Below are 24,209 nucleotides of genomic sequence, written 5' to 3'. Positions count from 1 at the left end.
TTTATTCCCAGTTTCTTCATTTTCAACCAAAACATAAAAACTAGGATTTCAAAATTCAAAATAAAGTGAAATTAACTCAAAACAAGCTCAAGCAATTTCACATTCTTCCATGTATGCCAGATATTATGAGATAAAGTTTGAATTACTTACTTGAGGTGGAGAAATCAAGATTTGCTTTGAGAACCCACTTGTGATTTCGAGTGTGTTCGAGTGAATAAATATGTTGGAAGCTCGAAATCTCGATAGTGTCAACGACAGAAGCTCGGCTAAAGTGGAAATCGGCGATGGCGACAGTCGACGGTTTTTTTGGAAGACAGCGTCGGATGTGCGTATTTGGATGGTGGAAGTTTTTTTTATGTGTTTGTCTGTGTATTTGGTTACACAATTTGGAAAGTGAAATATTTGGTTGGATTTGGGTCAGGTTATTAATTGTATTTTTTTAATTAACAGTGAAAATCAACTACTTGTGATCAATTTTCTGGAAATATTTTTGAAAATCGACCACTTGTGGTCAATTTTTATAAAATTTTAGATATATTAAAGTTTAATAAACTACAATTAATAAATTAACAAATTAAAATTAATTTTTAACAAATTTATTTTTAATAGGTTCCATAATATTTATAACAATATCCAATTAATTTAATGCAATGCGTGTAATAATATCAATGAATTTTGCAAATTACGGTAATTTTTTGGTTAATTAGCTTTTAATTATGTTATATACACACACACACACACACCCCTCGTAATACAACGTGTTAATCAGATACATTATCGATTACTTGTCTTACCTTATTATAACTTCAACAATATACGTGTATCTACATTGACATAAATAGTCTATCTATTTCCTCAATAGTATGACATCAATGAATTATTCAAAATATTTTGATATATAGATTTAGTTATCGAGCTTTTGATTACTGCATATGTCACTACATGAGATATATGTATATATACATATATTCCATTATCTATCACCGTTTAAATACATAATATAAACATCACATACACGATTTTACTACCCCATAATAATATATAACGTATTTCACATATATACTCTGATGCAAAATTTTTAAGTGAAAATACCCAATTTCACCGCCAAAATTTGGCGGTCGTTCAAAATTGGTAATTCAAAGCAAATAGTATGTATATGTCAGTTTTAGGATTCAATTTTTTGTCTCCCTCTCCCCCCCCCTCCCCCCCAAATATGTACATCGTAATACTTGTCTTACGTTATTACAACTTCAACAATATACGTGTGTCTACATTATATTGACATAAAATAGTATATCTATTTTATCACTACACGAGATATACGTATATATAGATATATTCAATTGGGTATCAACATTCAAATACGTACTATACACATCACATACCCGATTTTACTACCCCATAATAATATACAACATATTTCACAGATACTCAGTTGAATTATTAGTTGGTTTATCTAATGTCATTGATATACCTTCACTATAGAATATGTATATACTATATATATACCTATACATACACACACACACATATAGTATCGACTATATCATTACGTACTATATACATCACATACCCGATTTTACTATCCCATTGTATTTCACATATACGCAGATAAATTATTGGTTGGTTTATCTTATGTCATTAATATACCGTCGCTATATAATATGTATATATTATATATATACCAATACATACACACACATACACACACTATATCGACTATATCAAGTTCTAAATGTTTTGAAGTTTATATTTTAAATGTTTGCTTTGTTAAGTAATACCTATATTTATTCTTCTTTGAGTATTTGTGTACTTAAAATTTATTTCTCCAGCATTTTGATTAGAAAGTTATTGCACCAAGTCAGATATAAAAGTGTTAATATCACTAAGGTATAAAAAATACTATGGTTCTTTTATGAATACTTTCTTTCTAAAATTAGATAATAATGATAGTACAACCAAAAGAGGCTAGTTAATAAAGTATTCTTTATAACCAAATCCATTTTTTCATTCCTATTAGTTTTTTATTTTTAATTCTTTTAGGATTGTTAAATATAATATTTGGAACGTGGAAACACATTATATCTTATGTTCTATCTCTATGATAACTTGTTGAAGAGTAAATTAAAGATAATTTATTTGTCAAGTATTTAAATTTTATTATTATTCACTCTTCTATACTTTAAAAAAATATATATATAAAAATAATAAAAATAGCTTATTACTACATTTATTCATAGATTATTTCATGAAATAAAGGTTTTTACTTGTATTTTTGTTAGGTTCTAGTTTATTTATTTAGTTTGTTAGTTTATGGGGGTTTTATTTTAATTCTTTTTGGTTTCCTGCTAGTCCACTGTACCGCAGTATTTGTCAGTAGTAGGAATTACTTAAAGAATTTAAGTAGGTTAAAATTGTGATACAATAACCGATAATAGAAAAAAAAAGGAAAAATTCATTCATGAGGGAGAGAGGCGAGTTAAAGACTAATTCAAAACTCATTGCGAATTTTAAAATAAAATAGAGCAAAAATAAGATTGAAAAAGAATGAGAATTTTTTTCTCGTGTTATAAGAGATAGATCAATGCCTTTAACGTTAGACAAGCTTTAGACACGTTTTAAAATGTTTGTCTCATTTAAGAATGCGGTGTATGCATCTTTATGAGATGTTTAAAAATAATTCAAAGGATGCAAAAATGCACCTTGTCAAAGATCATCCTAAAATTGATTTTCATTAGCTTAATGTACGAGTTATGGACAACTATTAGACATTAAAATATGACTAAAATTAGGCCTTAACATAATATATCAAAATAATTTAAGTCAAGATAAGTCAATAAAGCGACCGTGATAGAACCACGGGATTCGAGGGGTGCCTCACACCTTTCCCTTGATCCACAGAATTTCTTACCCAATCTTCTATTTTCGCAGACCATAATAAAGAGTCATTTCCTTTTGACTAGGGATTCAAAAAGGTGACTTGGAACACCATAACTCAATTCCAAGTGGCGACTCTGTAATAAATTAATCCTTATTCAAAATTGTCACTTTAATTGGAAAAACCCTTCAACTCAATTCCTTCAGGCGAAAAAGGGGTGTGACATCTCTGGCGACTCCGCTGGGGAATAATAAGAATTCGTGCTTTTTATATTGACTTATACTTGCTTTAGTTATAATTGATATTGTGTTTGTTGGCCTTATGTGCTACTTGTCGCTTATTTACAGCTTTGCTATTGATTGAACTGTATTATATACTGTCTTTTCTTGCGCACCCCTTCTGAGTCTCTGAAATAAGATAGAAGGAATACAGCGCATGCATCCTACTTTCTTTTTGAGATAGCTGTAGTGTCAAGGCACTTGATGAAGGATTACAGTCACACATCTTAGGCGGGGTTCGGATCGACAACGAAGGCAGTGTTGCCCTGCTACCGACCAAGTTGTCCCTTCCCGGCTCGAGTTTCCGCTCGGGTAAGCCAGCCTAGACACCTATCCCTATTAGGCTTAAACTCAGAAGAATTGAAAACTCAGAATCTGGTTATCCCTATTAGGTGCCGCTTTATTTGCATGATATGGATTTGACTTAGTGGGACTCGGCACAGGGGCCGGGTCTGTCTAGGACAGGTGACCTACTTTATAAAGACCAACATGTGCATCCTACGTGCTCTTTGACATTTGTTTGGAAGGCTGTTTGTTTGTTGATCAGCTATAGACAACTTTAAAATGCAAGAGATTAAATTATTCTTACACTTAGTGAATCATTTTTTTTAAAGGAAAAAAAATTTATTTTTAAAAGAAAGAAAAATTTTTAGTAACATAGTTTTACGATCTTCATGAACTACGAGGGTCTAATTCTCATCTTAGTGGGATACGTAGGAAGTCCTTTGTAATGCCCCAAGATCCCATCCTGAGACGTCACACGGTGCTTATGGACCCGAAGGACCACAAGCTAACCCTTTTCTGATATCTATACCTGTACACTGCATAATATCTGAAATAAATGCGGAAACTTGCCATAAGGTTCAACACATCTATACATACTTAAAACTAAGAACTGAATACTAATATATCCGTCTGAAAATCCCCTAAAAAATCTAAACTGTGGAGTTGATGGGACATGTTCCAAACTAACTCCGTCAACTAAAAATAAATAAAATTTAAAACAATAATAGTAAACTGAGATTCGTCCTTGAAAGAAGAGGACTCACAGCTACTGCTGCTAACAGGGACTGAACTGCTGAGGATAATTTGGATCCTGTGCCTCTGAACATATGGTGTCAAATAAAACACCATAGCACAAATGCGTCAGTACAGAAATATACCGAGTATGTAGATGAGGTAGTCTAATGCAAGGGCTCATCGTTGCACATGATCTAAACTGAATAATCATGAAAGATGCTGCATGAGAACAAATACATGAATGCACAGAACATGAACATAATCATCGCAACTCTAGATACTGAAACTCGCATACCACTTTACTGCAGACTGAACTCACTACTCACATTGAGATACTGAATCACTGACTCCTCCGATACTGATAAGTGAGGATCTAGATATGCTTACATCAAGGATTGTACTTTGAGCTTACTGCTTTCGACTGACAGAATTAGATATCAACTTTGCTAACAGATTATTCTAGAAGCGATTATCAATGATAAGAAATATGATTATATTTGAATCTGATGACAAAAATATTCAATAGAAATCTGATACTGTGATCAAGCCTGTCTGGCAGCATAACACTGAATATGATATCAATCAACTGTATATGTGACTAAGCCTATTTGTCGGGATGGTCCATGAATCAACGAAACTATCTGAGTTCCTCATAAAGATAGATGACTGTATCTGACAGTCCTGATTTCTAAAGATTAATTCTATAACTGAGAATGAATCTGAAACTGAAACTGTGGGAAGTAGTCACTTAACCGACATGCCCGAACCTACCACAGGTGGGGTCTAACCTCTTTCCCCGATTGGGAGGGTGCCAATACCGTGCCACAAGTAAAGATATTATCTTTATGTGCATTATATTTATGTGACCCTCATCTATAAGGTGCTCAAATGAGAACGGTGGAGCCCTCATCTAACAGGTCAAGCCACCTCATCTGCCCTTATCTATCAGGTATGATGTCTCTCATCTACCCTCAACTAGTAGGTATGATGTCCCAACCTACGCTGGCTACGTAGTTCCAGAGCACAAAGATTGCATCTAAGAATTACACCCTCTACTAGTAGGTTAGTTCCCATCCTTGAGCTCGCTTGGTGCTAGTTTCTACTTCCAACTGAAAGACTCTGATTGAATTCTTAACTGAGCACAACTGAATTAAATCTGATACTGATCATTTTTCTTAAAAGATCTAACTGAGTTACGCTGAGATTACTTAGTTTCGTATCTGACGGAAAAGACATTGAATCATAGTATCTGACTGACGATACAGAACTTGAATAGATTACTCAAATCACTTCTGAGATTAGAATTGAATCACTTGAGTGCTCATAGATCTGAGCTGATTACAGGACTAAGTCTAGATTACTAGCGATACAGAGATTACAGAGATTTTTAAGATTACTGAGCTTTCTTAAGTTCCATACTTGTCTGAGGATACGGAGTTCATGAGTTCACTGAGTTCTGAGAATCATGGCTCAACTGGAATTATCGAGAAACTGACACGGGCTCTAGACAACAACTCTATTTTTGGGATAAATACCCCCAGGACTCGATAGCATAAAAGTAAGAATCATCATTCATTCATCATCACAAGCCTTCATGCATCATCACAATCATTCAAGCATCTTCACAAGTAATTCAGGAATCATGCCATATGTTCATTTCCACAGTCATTAAACATCACCTCAAGCATTTAAGGATCTGAAACGTCTATTCATCATCACAGTCGCCAAGGAGTCACTTTAAGCATCTCGGAATCATAATCATATAATAACGTAGGGGAAATATGCTACTAGATTGTACTCCCTTCAACAAAGTTTTACCTTAGCTATTTCATACCTATATCGATCTTGACATGTGTTTAGATATCCCATGGCTTGGGGAGACTTCACACTCTCACGTCATAACTTACTTGCTAACCACTTGGCATGTATTAAAAGCTTAACATATATCAAGAGCACATAATTGGGGGAATTTACAACCATCATATCTCGACTTGTTCACTAGGGTTTTTCAACAACTACTAGACATGACCGATTTTACACCTACTTGGGAATTTCATGCTATCTTGGCACATTTCACTCACTAAGGCATTTTATCAAACACTAGGCATGCATGGACTAGCTCACAATTTAGGGTTTCCTATTCAACATACTATAGTGGCCCTTATGCTTCACCTAAGCTCTTTATCAAACCCATGGGGAACGTTTTTCACTTATTCAATCATTTCTACACCCAAAAGTCATGAACACATCACATGGAAAATCAACTTCAAGAGGGTCTATCACAAATATCACATGAATTCCACATACTAGGGTCAAAGCTCATAAATTTTGTAGGCAAACATAAATCAAAACTCAAAAACACATTAACCATCCATTTCAACTCATACAAATCATTAACAACTCATAAACATAAAAATCTTTTAGTTTTAAAAAGGGTTCTTGAGCTTCTTGGATGAAAAGGACCCAAGAATCAACATCTACATACCTTAACCTTTGAAATTAGATGAAATTTAGTGCTTGAAACTTTATCCACTCATGAAATAAATAAATTCTTGAAGCCCACACTATGAGGAACTTAATTCTTGAAGAAACCTTGAAGAATTTATAGATGAATTTTTAAAGATTAGGGTTCTTGAATGAAACCCTAGATATTCTTGAGAGAATTGGAAAAGAAAATGATTGAATTAGGGTTTGAATTAGGGTTCCTCATATTTATAGAGGCTCAAAAAAGGTGAGAAATGACCAAAATACCCTTGCAAAACGCCCTTGAATTGCTGGAAAAATATACTTAATGCCATCTGTGACAGGCCGTCACGAATGGTCGTCACAAAAGAGGTCCAAATTCTTGATTTTCTGCCCAGGGCTGACGACATCGTCAAAAATGTTGTCAGAATGTGATGACGTCGTCAAAAAGGTCATCAGAAACGTAATAGCCCATCAGAAACGTCGTCACCATTTTCCATCTTGACATGCTGGAATAAAATGGGGATAACTCTTTGCTCCGATATCGGATTTTTGAAAAATTGGTATCGTTGGAAAGATAATTCAAAGATCTTTTATTTTATATATATAAATCCACCCAGTTCTTCATATACAATAAGTTATGGTCGATTTAAGTTGACCCAAATTTTTACGGTCACTAAAACTTGAACGATAGGAAAGCTTTCAACTCGACCATGAGTTAGGGGACCTCTATGATCTTAATTCTTGATCAAATAGATTCCCACATGATTCAAAGTATTTCATACTTGGGAGGATATTTTTGAAACATTTTGACTCAAATTTTTGCTTTACCAAATACGCTCTAAGGCTCAGACTGGAAGATAATTTTACGGGGCATTACATTATCTCTCCTTTAAGAGCATTCATCCTCGAATGTCACTTAATAGACTGAGATTACAGATCAAAAGAACTTACTCAAGAAATGGAAACATCTCAGATCAGGAATACGCAACTGGAACGACTGACATATAGAGTTCTCACACTGGGCATGCATATATGATGCATGGAATACTTGACTGATGATACTCATAGCTGAATTCTCATATTACACATGCATATCTTATGCATGGACTTATAACTAGGATGATCTCGTGAATACACAAACTGAACACACACTGACAAGCTGAACTCTTTCTACTAAATGCGCATATCTAATGCATGAATGTCCGGCTAAGCTGTCTTTTAAAAACACGACTTGACAATGCAACAATGATTGATGCTGACTTTATAAGGAAAATATGAACATGTATCAAGATAAATCTAATGGCATGCAACATCATAATACCATGGGGTATCTCTCCCTTAGGACTCTATGTCCCTCTAAACACACTTCGCTAAAATACTGGGGCGGTGCGCGGGGCACCTATAGACTGGGTCATAATTGACCGATTAAGATCTGAAACTTATGCATGACTCATGCTAACATATAAGCTCAAAATGAGAGCGAAGGATCTATCAATGCATAACATAAAGATGAAGGGCTCATAACATACCCGGGTCAATTTCAGGGGATCTTTCTCGATCAAGGCAAGCCTGAAGTGCATATAATCTATTATGAGCTGAAGGATGACTACGCTGACTTCGGGGACCTGGCTTAGGACAGTCTCAAAATTTGTGACCGGTCTCACCATATCCAAAGCACACATCACTATCGGCTCTACATACACCCTTACGATTCTTACCATATTCTTCACACAACGGGTAGGTACGAACACTACTAGGACTACTCTGGGCTTTGGATCTTGGCACTCCCTCAAATTTGACACCCCCAAACGCAGGTGTGAGTACACTAGCTAAATATGGAGATGGAACTAAAAATCTTCAACCATACTGAGAACTACTACCACCTTGAGACCCTGACTATGAGAAACCACGACTACCTATCTTGGCTCTCGTACTCATTCTCCCTCTCTTATTTATCTTATCTACCTCAATCTATTATACATGAATCATTAGCCTAGAAAGATCCATATCTCTATTGATCATGACAGATCTACACTCTTTCAACATATCACTTGATAGCGCAGTCAAAAACTTACTCATACTCGCTCTAGGGTCAGCTATCATGTCGTGAGCATACTTAGCTAATTGGTTAAACTTAAGACAATACTCTTTCACTGTCATGGAGCCTTGCCTTAGGTTCATAAACTCTTCTACCTTAGCTTCTCTCATTTCTAGTGGGAAAAACCTATCTAGAAAGGCACTCTGAAACTCTAGCCAAGTCACGGGAGCTGCATTCTCCCCTCTACTTTTCTCCCACATCACTACCTAATCATGAGCAATATATTTCAACCTATAAGATGCTAAATCAACACTCTCCTCCATTGACACATGTATAATCTGGGTGATTTTCTTTACCTTCTGAAGAAACAATTGCGGATCCTCACCTACTACTGACGCAAAGAATTCGGGAGGGTTTATTTTCATAAAGCTTCTAATCCTGGCTGCGGCAGAATTTCCATTTTACTGAGGTGGGACTGCAGCCTGACGGTTTCCATGAACATTAGTCACCACCTGGGCCAGCGCCTGGATAGCTGCCCAAAATTCTGCATATGACACACTCTCATTTTCAGGATCTACTAGCTGAGGGGGCTGATCATCAACCCTATGGACAAAGTCTCCATGAGGAGGAATACTCTGTGAATGAAAGAATGAAGTGGATTAGACTGAGGATCAACTTGAGCTCATGCTCACTCGCACAAAATGATCACTGCAAGAAGAGGAACTGCTCCTAAGAACATCTTGTAGCCTCTTGTACATAAATATGGCGCGCTACACACGCATGTATAAGACTCTACTAGATGCAATTTTTCAGACTCCCTAGGATACTCTTGAATCTTAGGCTCTGATACCAAGTTTGTGACGCCCCAAGATCCCATCCCGAGATGTCACACGGTGCTTATGGATCCGAATGACCACAAGCTAACCCTTTTCCGATATCTGAACCTGTATACTGCATAATATCTAAAATAAATGTGGAAACTTGCCATAAGGTTCAACACATCTATACATACTCAAAACTAAATATTGAATACTAATACATTCGTCTGAAAAGCCTCTAAACTGTCTAAACTATAGAGTTGATGGGACAGGTCCCCAACTAATTCCATCAACTGAAAATAAATAAAATCTGAAACAATAATAGTAAACAGAGATTCATCCTCAAAAGAAGAGGACTCACTTCTACTGCTACTAACAGGGACTGAATTGCTGAGGATAATCTAGATCCTGTGCCTCTGAACCTATGGTGTCAAATGAAACACCATAGCGCAATTATGTCAGTACAGGAATATACCGAGTATGTAGACGAGGTAGGCTAATGCAAGGGCTCATGCATGCACAATATCTAAACTAAATAATCATGAAAGATGCCGCATGAAAACACATACATGAATGCATAAAACATGAACACAATCATCGCAACTCTAGATACTGAAACTCGCATACCAATTTACTGCAGACTAAACTCACTACTGACACTGAGATACTGAATCACTGACTCCTCTGATATTGATAACTGATGATCTAGATGTTCTTACATTAAGGAATGTACTCTGAGCTTACTACTTTCGACTGACAGAATTAGAGATCAACTTTGCTAACATATTATTGTGGAAGATATTATCAATGATAAGAAGTATGATTATATCTAAATCTGATGATAAGAATATTCAATAGAAATCTTATACTGTGATCAAGCCTGTCTGGCTGCATATCTCTGAATATGATATCAATCAACTGTATATGTGACCAAGCCTATCTATCGGAATGACCTATAAATTAACGGAACTATCTGAGTTCCTCATAAAGATAGATGACTGTATCTGACAGTCCTGATTTCTGAAGATTAATTCTGAAACTGAGACTGAATTTGAAACTAAAACTGTGGGAAGTAGTCACTTAACCGACATGCCTCAACCTACCACAGGTGGGGTCCAACCTCTACCCCCAGTTAGGAGGGTGCCAATACCGTGCCACAAGTAAAGACACTATCATTATGTGCATTATCTTTATGTGACCCTCATCTCTCAGGTGCTCAAATGAGAACGGTCGGGCCCTCATCTAACAGGTCAAGCCACCTCATCTATCCTCGTCTATCAGGTATGATGTCTCTCATCTACCCTCAACTAGTAGGTATGATGTCTCAACCTACGCTGGCAACATAGTTCAGGAGCAGAAAGATTGCATCTAAGAATCACACTCTCTACTAGTAGGTGAGTTCCCATCCTTGAGCTTGATCGGTGCTAGTTTTTACTTCCAACTGAAAGACTCTAACTAAATTCTTAACTGAGCACAACTGAATTAAATCTGATACTGATCATGTTTCTCAAAAGATCTAACTGAGTTATGCTTAGATTACTTAGTTCCATATCTGACAAAAAAGACATCGAATCATAGTATCTGGCTGACGATACAGAGCTTGAATAGATTACTCAAATCACTTCTGAGATTAGAATTGAATCACTTGAATACTCATAGATCTGAGCTGATTACAGGACTAAGTCTAGATTACTAACGATATAGAGATTACAGAGATTTTTAAGATTACTGAGCTTTCTTAAGTTCCATACTTGTCTAAGGATACGGAGTTCTATAGTTCACTGAGTTCTCAGAATAATGGCTCAACTGGAATTATCGAGAAACTGACACAGGCTCTAGAAAACAACTCTATTTTTGGGCATAAATACCCCCAGGACTCGATAGCATAAAAGTAAGCATCATCATTCATTCATCATCACAAGCCTTCATGCATCATCACAATCATTCAAGCATCTTCACAAGTAATTCAGGAATCATGCCATATGTTCATTTCCACAGTCATTAAACATCACCTCAAGCATTTAAGTATCTGAAACGTCTATTCATCATCACAGTCGCCAAGGAGTCACTTTAAGCATCTCGGAATCATAATCATATAATAACGGAGGGGAAATATGCTACTAGATTGTACTCCCTTCAACAAAGTTTTACCTTAGCTATTTCATACCTATATCGATCTTGACATGTGTTTGGATATCCCATGGCTTGGGGAGACTTCACACTATCACGTCATAACTTACTTGATAACCACTTGGCATGTATTAAAAGCTTAACATATATCAAGAACACATAATTGGGAGAATTTACAACCATCATATCTCGACTTGTTCACTTGGGTCTTTCAACAACTACTAGACATGACCGATTTTACACCCACTTGAGAATTTCATGCTATCTTGGCACAATTTAGGGTTTCCTATTCAACATACTATAGTGGCCCTTATGCTTCACCTAAGCTCTTTATCAAACCTATGGGGAACGTTCTTCACTTATTCAACCATTTCTACACCCAAAAGTCATGAACAAATCATATGAAAAAACAACTTCAAGAGGGTCTATCACAAACATCACATGAATTCTACATACTAGGGTCAAAGCTCATAAATTTTTTAGGCAAACATAAATCAAAACTCAAAAACACATTAACCATCCATTTCAACTCATACAAATCATTAACAACTTATAAACATAAAAATCTTTTAGTTTTAGAAAGAGTTCTTGAGCTTCTTGGATGAAAGGGACCCAAGAATGAACATCTACATACCTTAACCTTGGAAATTGGATGAACTTTAGTTCTTGAAACTTTATCCACACTTGAAATAAATAAATTCTTGAAGCCCAAACTATGAAGAACTTGATTCTTGAAGAAACCTTGAAGAATTTATGGATGAATTTTGGAAGATTAGGGTTCTTGAATGAAACCCTAGACATTCTTGAGAGAATTGGAAAAGAAAATGATTGAATTAGGGTTTGAATGAGGGTTCCTCATATTTATAGAGGCTCAAAAAATGTAGAAAATGACCAAAATACCCTTGCAAAAATGCCCTTGAATTGCTGAAAAAATATACTTGACGCCATCCGTGACAGGCCGTCAGGTCCGTGATAGGCCGTCACGAATGGTCGTCACAAAAGGGGTCCAAATTCTTGGTTTTCTTCCCAGGGATGACTATGTCGTTAGAATGTGACGACGTCGTCAAAAAGGTCGTCAGAAACATGATAGCCCGTCAGAAACGTCGTCACCGTTTTTTAGCTTGACATGCTGGAATAAAATGGGGATAACTCTTTGTTCCGATATCGGATTTAGGCAAAATTGGTATAGTTGGAAAGATAATCCAAAGATATTTTATTTTTTATATAGAAAGACACCCATTTATTCATATAAAATGAGTTATGGTCAATTGAAGTTGACCCAAATTTTTACGGTCACTAAAACTTGAACGATAGGAATGCTTTCAACTCGACCATGAGTTAGGGGATGTCTATGATCTTAATTCATGCTCAAATAGATTCCCACACGATTCCAAATATTTCATAATTGGGAGGATATTTCTGAAACATTTTGTGTCGGATTTTCACTTTACCAAATACGCTCTAAGGCTCAGACTGGAAGAGGATTTTGCGGGCCTTACATCCTTCCAAGGATACGATCCTATCTTTTGAAAAATTATTCATAGATTTATTGAGGAATATTTTAAAAATATGATTAATTTCATAATTATTTTTCTTATCCTCAAGTTCAATTTTTGTATATATATCTTAATAGCTCCGAATCTTTAGAGATTATGAGGCTAAGTTTTTACAAAACAAAAAATATATATAAATCTTAACAGCCTTGAACCTTTAGGGGTCTTGATGTAAGTTTTATGAGACATATATTTCACAAACTATGCACTCCTGATTCTCATCTTAATGAGATACGTAGGCAGTCTTTCATGGATTCAGTGATCTTAAATAATTTTTTTTTGAACTTTGATACATTAATTTTTACCAAAATTAAAATAGTGTTAAGGTGGTTGATTTGTGGCTAAGTTGGCTTCTTATCCATACAACTCTAGGTCCAAAGAAAAGGCAAGATAACCCACAAAAAATGATATATGGTCTGAGATGAGGTGGTGTAGACTGTTAGAAATGAGGAATAAAAAGAAATGGCTAGGAAGGTGAAAGTTTGAAGCAAAATGTGAGAAACATGCAAGTGCTTGGAGAGAAAAAGAGAGTTTTTTAATGAGAATTTGTACATGTTTCATAAAGTTAACTTGCCTCTAGAGTCCAAAACACCAAAGTTGGACATGTAAGAGGGTCATGGTGATCCTTTGACTTATCTAAAAAGGTTATGAAATCAATTAAGAGGAGTAGGGGAAAAGAGAAAATGTTGTTGGCTTATTTTGGAGAGAGTTTGAGGTGATAAATTCAAAATAATTGAGTTAAAAAATGATGTAGAAATGATTGTGGAGACTCCATTAAGGCTGACATGCAATTAAATGGCTAAAATATTAAGTTCGGCAATTTAAAAGTCAATCTGCTCCCTACGAGGAAGGATTTTTGGTAGTCTGTTTTTGTTTTCTTTCTACTATCCGAATTATTTTAGGGATGGGTTGGGATCTATCTTATTTTATTATTATTTAATTCAAATCCTTCTATCTTTCTATCAACAAATGTGTGTCCTTGTTATTTTTATTGTATATTATTTAGTTGTCTTTCTTTTCTTTAGAGAGCTCTTTCTATGGTGATTCTAGTGATGTGATATGCATGTTGAATTCACAGACTGATTTTTAAATCTAATCTAATCCCGAAACATTTAACCAAGAAGACAGGGTTGAAAGAAAAAAACATATAAGAAAATAAGTGTTCAGGTATTTGGGGACATAGTTACAACCTCAATTGAATGTATTAAGGCAATCACTTTGTGAATCAGAAAATAACTTGTTCATCGATTAGAAGATTCAATTTGAGAATTTTGAATGGGGTCGATCAGAGGATTTAGAATATCCACTATCGGAAAAAGGAAAAGGAAGTTAGTTTCAAAAGGGAACGAGTCATCCATCAAGAGAAAAGTACAATATAAGTAGACATGTATATTTCACAAGCTTAAAAGAAGTGACGGAAGTGAATGAGCTTAGTCACGATCAATTGAAAAAAGGCATATGATCTTCATGTTCTACTCTCAAATTACATGTTATGTACTTGTGTTTTTAAGAATTGATATGACGAAGACATTTCATTCTACTACCCAAATGTTGTGTCATCCTTTGTTACCCCTTTTGAGCTTTAGTGTTAGTTTATTCTGTATCCCTCTTTTGGAATCAAAATAGAATTTAAAAAAGTTGAAAAAAAAGGTATCAAGAAAAATGGAGTTAAAAAAAAGAGTTGAAAAAAAAAGAGAAAAATTCAATCAAAAATCAAAATCCAAGCAAAAGAAATGTCTGAACTACGTTTGACCTGATTCTTGCTATGACTAGATACGTAGGCAGCCCTAATCTGAGGTTCGGTCGAACCAAAAGAAAATTCAAGTTACCCAGAATGAAATAAAACTGGGCCAAAAGTTTATTTCCTTAAAAGATTCGATTTCAAAAGTTGTATATTTTACCCAATGTTGTGTTAATTTTGAGCCCCATGCCGACCTTTCTTTTTATCCCATTCCAAAAGCCAAGTTACAACCAAAGAAAGACCTTCAGATCAATCTTTGAGAATTTCAAGGCTAAACATGTTATGGGTGCATGATATTTCATATTTTGAGTGTTATTTTCTACAAAAGAAAAAAAAATGAAAATGAGAGAGTCTTATTGGTAAAAATCCTTTTGGGCATCATATGGAGACCGTGAGTTGTGAGATCAATAAAAATGAGAGTCTTATTGGTAAAAGTATTCATGGGCACCATAAGACGACAACGATTTGAAAAAGAAAAGAAAATGGGAGAGGCTTGTTGACGAAAACCCATCGAGGTGTCACTAGCCTAAGGAGGATTATAATCCAGAGGGAACAAGTTCAAGAATGGCTCCCTTTCAAATTCAATGAGTGGGCAAAAAGTGATAGTGATTAGTTTGGATAGATCAGGTTGTTTAATTCAAAATGAATGTCATAATCATTAGAATCAGCTGCCACACCCAGATAAAGTTTTCTTTTTGACATTTTTTTTAAAAGAAGAGATGTCTATTGTCCTTTCCTGTTCTTTTTGTTATTTTTATTTTTATTTTTATTTTTGATTTTTGATTTTTGTGTCTTTGTGGTCAAAAGAAAATTGCTATCATCATCTTTCATGTATTTTTGAGTCAAAATTTTATCAAGATAAGTGAGGAAGGACTTCAAAACTTGCTACCAAATCCTTTAGTTGTGCAAAGCAAGACAAAAGACCAACACACAAAGATAACATGTTTCAAAAATAAAGTAAAATACTCAAGAATACTTGTCATCCGATAATTTTTGGACTCATAAAAGTATGAAAGGTGTATTTGAAGCTGAATCTCGAGGCATCATGCAAGAGAAATATCATTTGAGTCAAAATGTTTTAGTAGTCAGAATTTGGGGTCAATACTACAACAAGCCAACAATACCTATCAATGATTTGCAATGGAACTGGGCATGACAAGTGCAAGAGATCGTCTCAATATCCAAATGCCACAAATCAACCACCGTATTTTTAAATTAAAAAGTTTTCTTTTATATGAAACAAAAAACATGTGTTACCTTCATATCAAAGGTTTCAAAGCTTAACTATTAAAAGCTGCAATTTCTCACTTCTGCAAATGCAAGAGGCAATACTATTACACAGATTTGGTAATCAATAATGGTAAAAACTCATCATTTTAACCCCAAGGAGATGCACTTCCTAGTTCGGATAATTCAAGATTCATTTGTTAGGTAATGCACTTCCTAACTTGAACCATCGCTCCTAGAAGACGCACATTCTAGTTGAGTTATTTCATTCAACCCCTAGGAGACACACTTCCTAGTCTGAGTAAGTCTGTTTTCATTTGTAATGTGAAACACTTCCTAACTTGAACCTTCAATCCTAGAATACGCACTTTCTAGTCGAGTCATTTCATTTAACCCTTAGGAGACACACTTCCTAGTCTGAATAAGTCAGTTTTCATTTGTTAAGGGAAGCACTTCCTAACTTGAACCATCACTCCTAGAAGACGCACTTTCTAGTCGAGTCATTTTATTTAACCCCTAGAAGACGCACTTCCCAGTCTGAATAATCAGTTTTCATTTGTTAGGTGAAACGCTTCCTAACTTGAACTTCACTCTTAGAAGATGCACATTCTAGTTGAGTCCTTGAATTTAACTCTTAGGAGACACACTTCCTAATTTTAGTCATCAGTTTTACTCTGATGAGACACATTTCTTTAGCAGGGCCTTGATTCACACTCTTTCCTGTATTTTTCAAAAGTTATGATCTGATGACACTCGCAAAATTTACTAATGCAAACTGGGGAAAAATTTTGTTTGTGTTTACTAGAATTTATTTTATGCTCAGGACCCTCCTGAAGAATGGAACTGGACATTCCTGAAGAATGGAAATTTATTTTATTCTCAGGACCCTCCTGAAGAATGGGACAGTACTTTTTTGAAGAATGTGAATTTATTTTATACTCAGGACCCTCTTGAAGAATGGGACAGGACCCTCCTGAAGAATGGGATAGGACCCTCCTAAAAAATGGGACAGGACCCTCCTGAAGAATGGGGATTTATTTTATGCTCAGGACCCTCCTGGAGAATGGGACAGGACCCTTCTGAAGAATGTGAATTTATTTTATGGTCAGGACCCTTCTGAAGAATGGGACAAGACCCTCCTAAAGAATGAGAATTTATTTTATGCTTAGGACCCTTCTGAAGAATGAAAATTTATTTTATGCTTAGGACTCTCCTGAATAATAGGACAGGACCCTTATGAAGAATGGAAATTTATTTTATGCTCAAGACCCTTCTGAAGAATGGAAATTTATTTTACTCAGGACCCTCCTGAAGAATGAGACAGGACCCTCCTGAAGAATGGAAATTTATTTTATGCTCAGGACCCTCTTGAAGAATGGACAGAAACCTTCTAAAGAATAGGAATTTATTTTATGCTTAGGACCCTCCTAAAGAATGGGACAAGACCCTCCTGAAGAATGAAAATTTATTTTATGCTCAGGACCCTCCTGAAGAATGGGACATGACCCTCCTGAAGAATGAAAATTTATTTTATGCTCAGGACCCTCCTGAAGAATGGGACTGGACCCTTCTGAAGAGTGGGAATTTATTTTATGCTCAGGACCCTTCTGAAGAATGGGACAGCACCCTCCTGAAGAATGGAAATTTATTTTATGCTCTGGACCCTCCTGAAGAATGGGACAGGACCCTTCTGAAAAATGTGAATTTATTTTATGCTTAGGACCCTCCTAAAGAATGGGGTCCTGAAGAATAGGAAAGGACCTTTCTGAAGAATGGGATGTTATTTTTCTGTTTCACCTTTTATGTTGAGTTCAGGAACATATTTGAAAAATCAAAAATAAAAAGTCAGGAGCAGCCTGAAGAGCAGGGTGAATAAAAGAGGAAGTCAGGAGCCTGCCTGAAGAACAGGGTGAAGAAATTGTAAGTCCAGGAGCCCGCCCAAAGAACAGGGTGAAGAAAAGAGAAAGTCCAAGACCCGCCTGAAGAACAAGGTGAAGAAATTGTAAGTCCAGGAGCTCGCCTGAAGAACATGGTGAAGAAATTGTAAGTCCAAGAGCCTGCCTGAAGAACAGAGTGAAGAAAAAGGAAGTCCAGGGACCCGCCTGAAGAACATGGTGAAGAAAAAAGAAAATTCAAGAGCCCTCCTGAAGAATAGGGTGAACATTATCGGTTATAAGTCAGGAGCCCGCCTGAAGAATAGGGTGAGTTTTCAAGTTCAAGTCATGAAGATTCAAGTGAAGATTCTAGAGAAACTGAATAAATAAGATTCTTTCTCTTGTATCTTCAATTTTATTTTTTTTATTCATGTGGATGTAAAAGCAAAATGTCGTGAACCGAAAACTCGATGGAACCTGACTCGATCTCTAACTCACCACCACATCATTTTACCCTATTTGAACTACATGTGACCTGATTCTCTTAAAACCCGGGATATGTAGGTGGTTCAAAAGCAGGACTCGGTTACATTTTTTATTTTATTTTATTTTATCTTTACTTTTAGAATAATCGGAGGGTCAAAAGTCATCTCTTTGTCTATTTCTTTGTATGAAAACTCTTCGAGATTTCAAACAAAGAGGGGCAAAATGTAGACACGTGATTTTGACCCTCTCAACTTTAATATATATATTTTTTGATATTAAATATTTATAGTTGGTTTAATATTATTTAAATTCTTATTATTTTCTAATAAATTTTTAGTTAAAAAATAAAGTTAATTTTGATTTTTTTTTATTTCTATTTTTTAATTTTTTTTATTTAAAAAAAATAAATAATACATTTTTTTTATAAATATTTTATTTTTAAATTTTAAACAAATAAGTTAGTAGTTTTAGTATTATCTTAATTATATTTATTTTAACTATTTTTAAACTTTTATTGTATTTTTTTAAATATAAAAATTAATTAGTTATTATTATATTATTATTATTATTATTATTGTTATTTTATTTATTTATTTATTATTTATATTTGTTGTTATCATTGTCTTCTTTAAAAAAAAGGAAAAAGAAAAAAAATTTAAAATTTGAAAATTCTATCTTATCCTAAACTATCCCCCCCCTCTTTCCTCAACTCCCTCAACCTCCCACATTACACCCCTATATATACACACACTGCAACACAAGAAAAAAAAAATGAAAAAAACTACAAGAGAAGGAAAACAAACAACAAGAGAAGGCAAACTCACGGACAAAAACCAAAAGGGAGAAAACAACATTTGATGAAAGGAGAAGTGAGATTAGAAAAAAACAAGACACAAAACTTGAGAAAATAAACAAAAAACCAAAAACAAAACAAAATGAGAAACTTAGAAACAGAAGAAAGCAAGATGGGAAAAGATTAAAGAAAGGAAAAAGAAAGCAAAAAAAAGGGGCCAACGATATGAGGTTTTCGTTCGAGTTTTCAGTGACGACGTTCTTGTTTCAATACTTAATTAATTTGTCATATAAGTTTTTATCCCATCTTGTACTATTATTTCATAAGTTTTATGGTGAATCAAAATATGAATAAAATTATTCAAATGTCTTTATACATTATTTAGTACGTAAAATTAATTATTTAAACGTGAGGTTTAGACATGATTATGTATTTAGTTATTACAATATTTTTATGTGCGTAGTTGTAGTATAAACTATAACTTAAGACTCATGCATGGGTGTATGAAAAAAAAAAGAGTTAAAATGCATTATTCATGCACACAATAACCATGCACATGCACACACAAAAGTGAGACAGAGGAGAAAGCAGTAGTAGAAACATGTAATGGACTCCATTCGCCACCACTGCTTAAATTGTATCAGTTATGATCCAACTCAATTTTTTTTTCTCTTTTTTTTTTTTTTTTGCTACTGCAGTTTTGAAGTTTATATTTTAAATGTTTGCTTTGTTAAGTAATACCTATATTTATTCTTCTTTGAATATTTGTGTACTTGAAATTTATATGTTCAGCATTTTGATTAGAAAGTTATTGCACCAAGTCAGATATAAAAGTGTTAATATCACTAAGGTATAAAAATACTACGATTTTATGACTATTTTCTTTCTAAAATTAGATAATAATGATAGTACAACCAAAAGAGGCTAATAAATAAAGTATTCTTTATAACCAAATTCATTTTTTTTTTTTTAAATTCTTTTAGGATTTTTAAATATAATATTTGGAACGTGGAAACACATTAGATCTTATGTTCTATCTCTATGATAACTTGTTGAAGGGTAAATTTAAGATAATTTATTTGTCAAGTATTTAAATTTTATTATTATTCACTCTTCTATACTTTTTTAAAAAAAAAAAATAAAAAAATAAAAAAAACTTATTATTACATTTATTCATTGATTATTTCATGAAATAAAGGTTGTTACTTGTATTTTTGTTAGGTTCTAGTTTATTTATTTAGTTCATTAGTTTATGGGGGTTTTATTTTAATTCTTTTTGGTTTCCTGCTAGTCCACTGTATCGTAGTATTTGTCAGCAGTAGGAATTACTTAAAGAATTTAAGTAAGTTAAAATCGTGATGCAATAATCGACCATAGAAAAAAAAAGCAAAAATTCATTCGCGAGGGAGAGAGGCGAGTTATAGACTAATCCAAAACTCGTTGCGAATTTTAAAATAAAATAGAGCAAAAATGAGAGAAAAAGAATAAGAACTTTTGTCTCGTGTTATAAGAGATAGACCAATGCGTTTAATGTTAGACGAGCTTTAGGCACGTTTTAAAATGTTTGTCTCATTTAAGAATGCGGCGTACGTATCTTTATGAGATGTTTAAAAATAATTCAAAGAATGCAAAAATGCACCTTGACAAAGATCGTCCTAAAATTGATTTTCATTAGCTTAATATACGAGTTATGGACAACTATTAGACATTAAAATATGAGTAAAATTAGGCCTTAACATAATATATTAAAATAATTTAAGTCAAGATAAGTCAATAAAGCGACCGTGCTAGAACCACGGGATTCGAGGTGCCTCACACCTTCCCCTCGATCCACAGAATTTCTTACCCAGTCTTCTGTTTTTGCAGACTATAATAAAGAGTCATTTCTTTTGATTAGGGATTCAAAAAGGTGACTTGGAACACCATAACTCAATTTCAAGTGGCGACTCTGTAATAAATTAATCCCTATTCACACTTTAATTGGAAAAACCCTTTAACTCGATTCTTTTGGGCGAAATAAAGGTGTGACATTTATCATCTTATGCGTATTCTAACTCATGCAGGTTTCTTTATAAAAACCAATAAAGACACTAATGAATTGGATCGAGAGAATATTAGTTATGTGCTCACTTCAACTTCACATCTCCTTCTTAAAGATGAACCTCTGAGCATGATCCCTTATCAACAAGCACAATTTGATCAAATTTTTCTGGACCCATCGCATAATCTCAGCCAATGGTTCCAAAATCGCGAATCTAGTACTAGTCCATTCGCGAGAGTCTGATGAGTGAAGGAGGATACTAATAACCGAAGTAAAATAGTTTAGTTCGATTTTGATTTCTTCAGTTCGGATCCACCATCTTCGTTGGTCTGAGAAATTATTGTTTCAATTGCACCTTCTGAGAAATGAGAGATCGAGAGAATCTTAGTGGGTAGTTGCCTAGTTGAAAATTGAAATAACTATATTACCTATTAGGTAAATTAGCAAATAAAAGAGAAGAAGGAGAAGAAAAATGAAAAAACCCTTTCTTTGAATATGTGGAGAAGGAACCAAAGCTTAACCGTGTATTTAATGAATTCATGGCTAGTGATGCCAGATTGGTTATAAGTACAGTGATTGAAAATTGCAAAGCAGTTTTTGAAGGATTGAAATCATTGGTGGATTTAGGAGGCGGCACTGGAACCGTAGCTAAGTCTGTTGCCAATGCATTTCCAGAAATAAATTGCACTGTCTTGGATTTGCCACATGTAGTTGAAAGGTGTGAAGGGAGCAAGTATGTGAGCTATGTCGGAGGAGACATGTTTAAGTTCATTCCTCCTGCCGATGTAATTTTACTGGAGGTAATTATTTAATCAATTTCACAATCTCTTTTTAATATCCCTAAGTGTTCTTGTTTAATTGTGTAATAATATGCATGCTTCTACAAATGACAAACAGTCGATATTACATGATTGGAGCGATGATTATTGCATCAAAATATTGAAGAAATGTAAAGAAGCACTTTCAAGTAAGGAGAATGGAGGAAGGCTAATCATCATTGACATAGTGATGGATCACAACCCAGACCGTAAGTCATACGAAACTCAACTCTTCATGGACATGCTTATGATGGTTGGTGTTAATGAAAAAGAAAGAAGTGAACAAGAATGGGTAAAACTCTTCTCTAATGTTGGTTTTACTGACTACAACATTATTCTTATACTGGATCACCCTTAATCCACCATTGTCACAAAAGTTAGAATAATACAAGGCATGGCCAATTATAATGTAACATTCCAACGACAGAAGGTTTGGCCAGATCGTGGAAGCCAATACACTCTCTTATCTTATGTTCCCCTGTTTGTGCGTTATAGGAAATGTCATCTTCATTTCTCTATGTTTAATAAAGGAACCTCTTGTATTATATTTCATAATTACTTTATCATATTGTGTTATCACTTAGTTTGAGACAATAAATATTTCACAACTGACTGCCAGAGGTCGGTGTTTTAGGTAGTGCATTAAACCGAGTTATAAAGAGGAGATAATCTTACGCTATGTTATGACAAGGCAGTGGTAATTCCTGGATTTCGAGTCAATGAGTTTCTAAATCTTATATATGTGCTGAATTTTTTTCATATCCATATAATCTAGACCGAGCTGACCACACAAGGTTCTGGTATAGTATAGTATAAGTATTCTCTTATCGAGGTTTCAGATAGAAGCTCTCAAAATGGAGTTGTCTTTACTATAGAAAGTGTTTTATTTCCAACAAGAATTTAGAATTGTTGACTCGATTTTACATAAATCACCTTTAAAAAATAATAATACAAATGAACTTTTTTTATAACAACAATACTATATATGAGTCAGATTTTTAATAGTATAATACTGCCATATAAATATTATCTTATTAAGGCTAATAAATATTAATTAGAGAAACCTTAAAAGAATAATTTTTATTTTTTTTGTGATTATACTTGCTAACAATAATTTACCAACAATATGCTCGAGAGGGTTCTATTAGTGCCTCGGAAATACCTCTCGGGACTTCATTCCAAGCGCAATCTTTTTGGTGGATACCACGTGTCCTTAAGCTTATTTTTTCCCATACATTCTATTTGCCCTTTTTTTTTATTTCTATTGAGAAATTTATTTATTTTTATGTCAAATATAGTTTTAATCTTCATTAAATGTTATCCCTATTATGTAATGTGTTTGCTGCGATAAAAACTTGTTTTCATGCTTAATTGTTCCTTATCAAAATCAAAGATTAGCAATAAGTTTATTTAAAAAACGATGAAGGGCTTAATGGCTAATGATAATTTTCTTTGTTGTAGCACTCCCTTGTTTTGCAGATTTGATTGATGATGCTTGTCACAGGACAGGTGATTTCAACTTATGCGCGGCGTCTCTTAGAACGGATCCTCATATCCGTACAGCTGATATAAAAGGTTTGACGTGTATCATGATGGAAATGTGCTTGGACAAGGCAAAAGGCATTTCGTCTCAAATCGAAAGGATAATAAAACAAGCTACAGATCGAGGTTTTAAGGAATGCCTTGAGATTTGTCTCAAGGAATTTGGCTTAGCTATTGACAATCATCTTCCATATGCTATCAAGCAGTTGGATTCAGGTGATTATGTGGATGCCACATACTCACTTATGGGTGTTGACAATAGTGCTGAAACTTAAGAAAATCAATTTACCGATCCGTCCGTCTTCACCTCACCCTTAGCAGATGTTGATGCAAAATTTCTTAATTTGACTCTTGTTACAGGAGTTTTATTGAGTCTTAAAATAAAAATAATATTACTAATACATTATTGATTAAAAACATCAGAGAATCGCCATCTTTTTTTATCTTTGGTCAAATATCATGTTAGCATAGGAAACAGCTGTTAGGCAAGCCATTTCATGCTCTAA

At 34.4% G+C, this 24,209-nt stretch overlaps 1 protein-coding gene and 1 pseudogene across 1 annotated transcript; both read left to right on the top strand.

Annotated features, from left to right (window-relative positions):
- Positions 1–220: 220 nt before the first annotated feature.
- Positions 221–22,519, top strand: LOC107864982 (annotated as a pseudogene).
- A 36-nt stretch (positions 22,520–22,555) lies between these two features.
- Positions 22,556–23,978, top strand: LOC107864983 (cell wall / vacuolar inhibitor of fructosidase 2-like). Its single transcript, XM_016711359.2, has 2 exons — positions 22,556–22,700; positions 23,641–23,978. Exons 1-2 carry the CDS (start codon positions 22,556–22,558, stop codon positions 23,976–23,978), a joined length of 483 nt encoding a protein of 160 aa, XP_016566845.2.
- Positions 23,979–24,209: the final 231 nt, after the last annotated feature.

The sequence above is a fragment of the Capsicum annuum genome, chromosome 3 (genome assembly GCF_002878395.1).
Source record: "Capsicum annuum cultivar UCD-10X-F1 chromosome 3, UCD10Xv1.1, whole genome shotgun sequence".
Lineage (NCBI taxonomy): Eukaryota > Viridiplantae > Streptophyta > Magnoliopsida > Solanales > Solanaceae > Capsicum > Capsicum annuum.
Note: the sequence above shows the minus strand (reverse complement) of the source record. Positions and strands in the feature narration are given on the sequence as shown.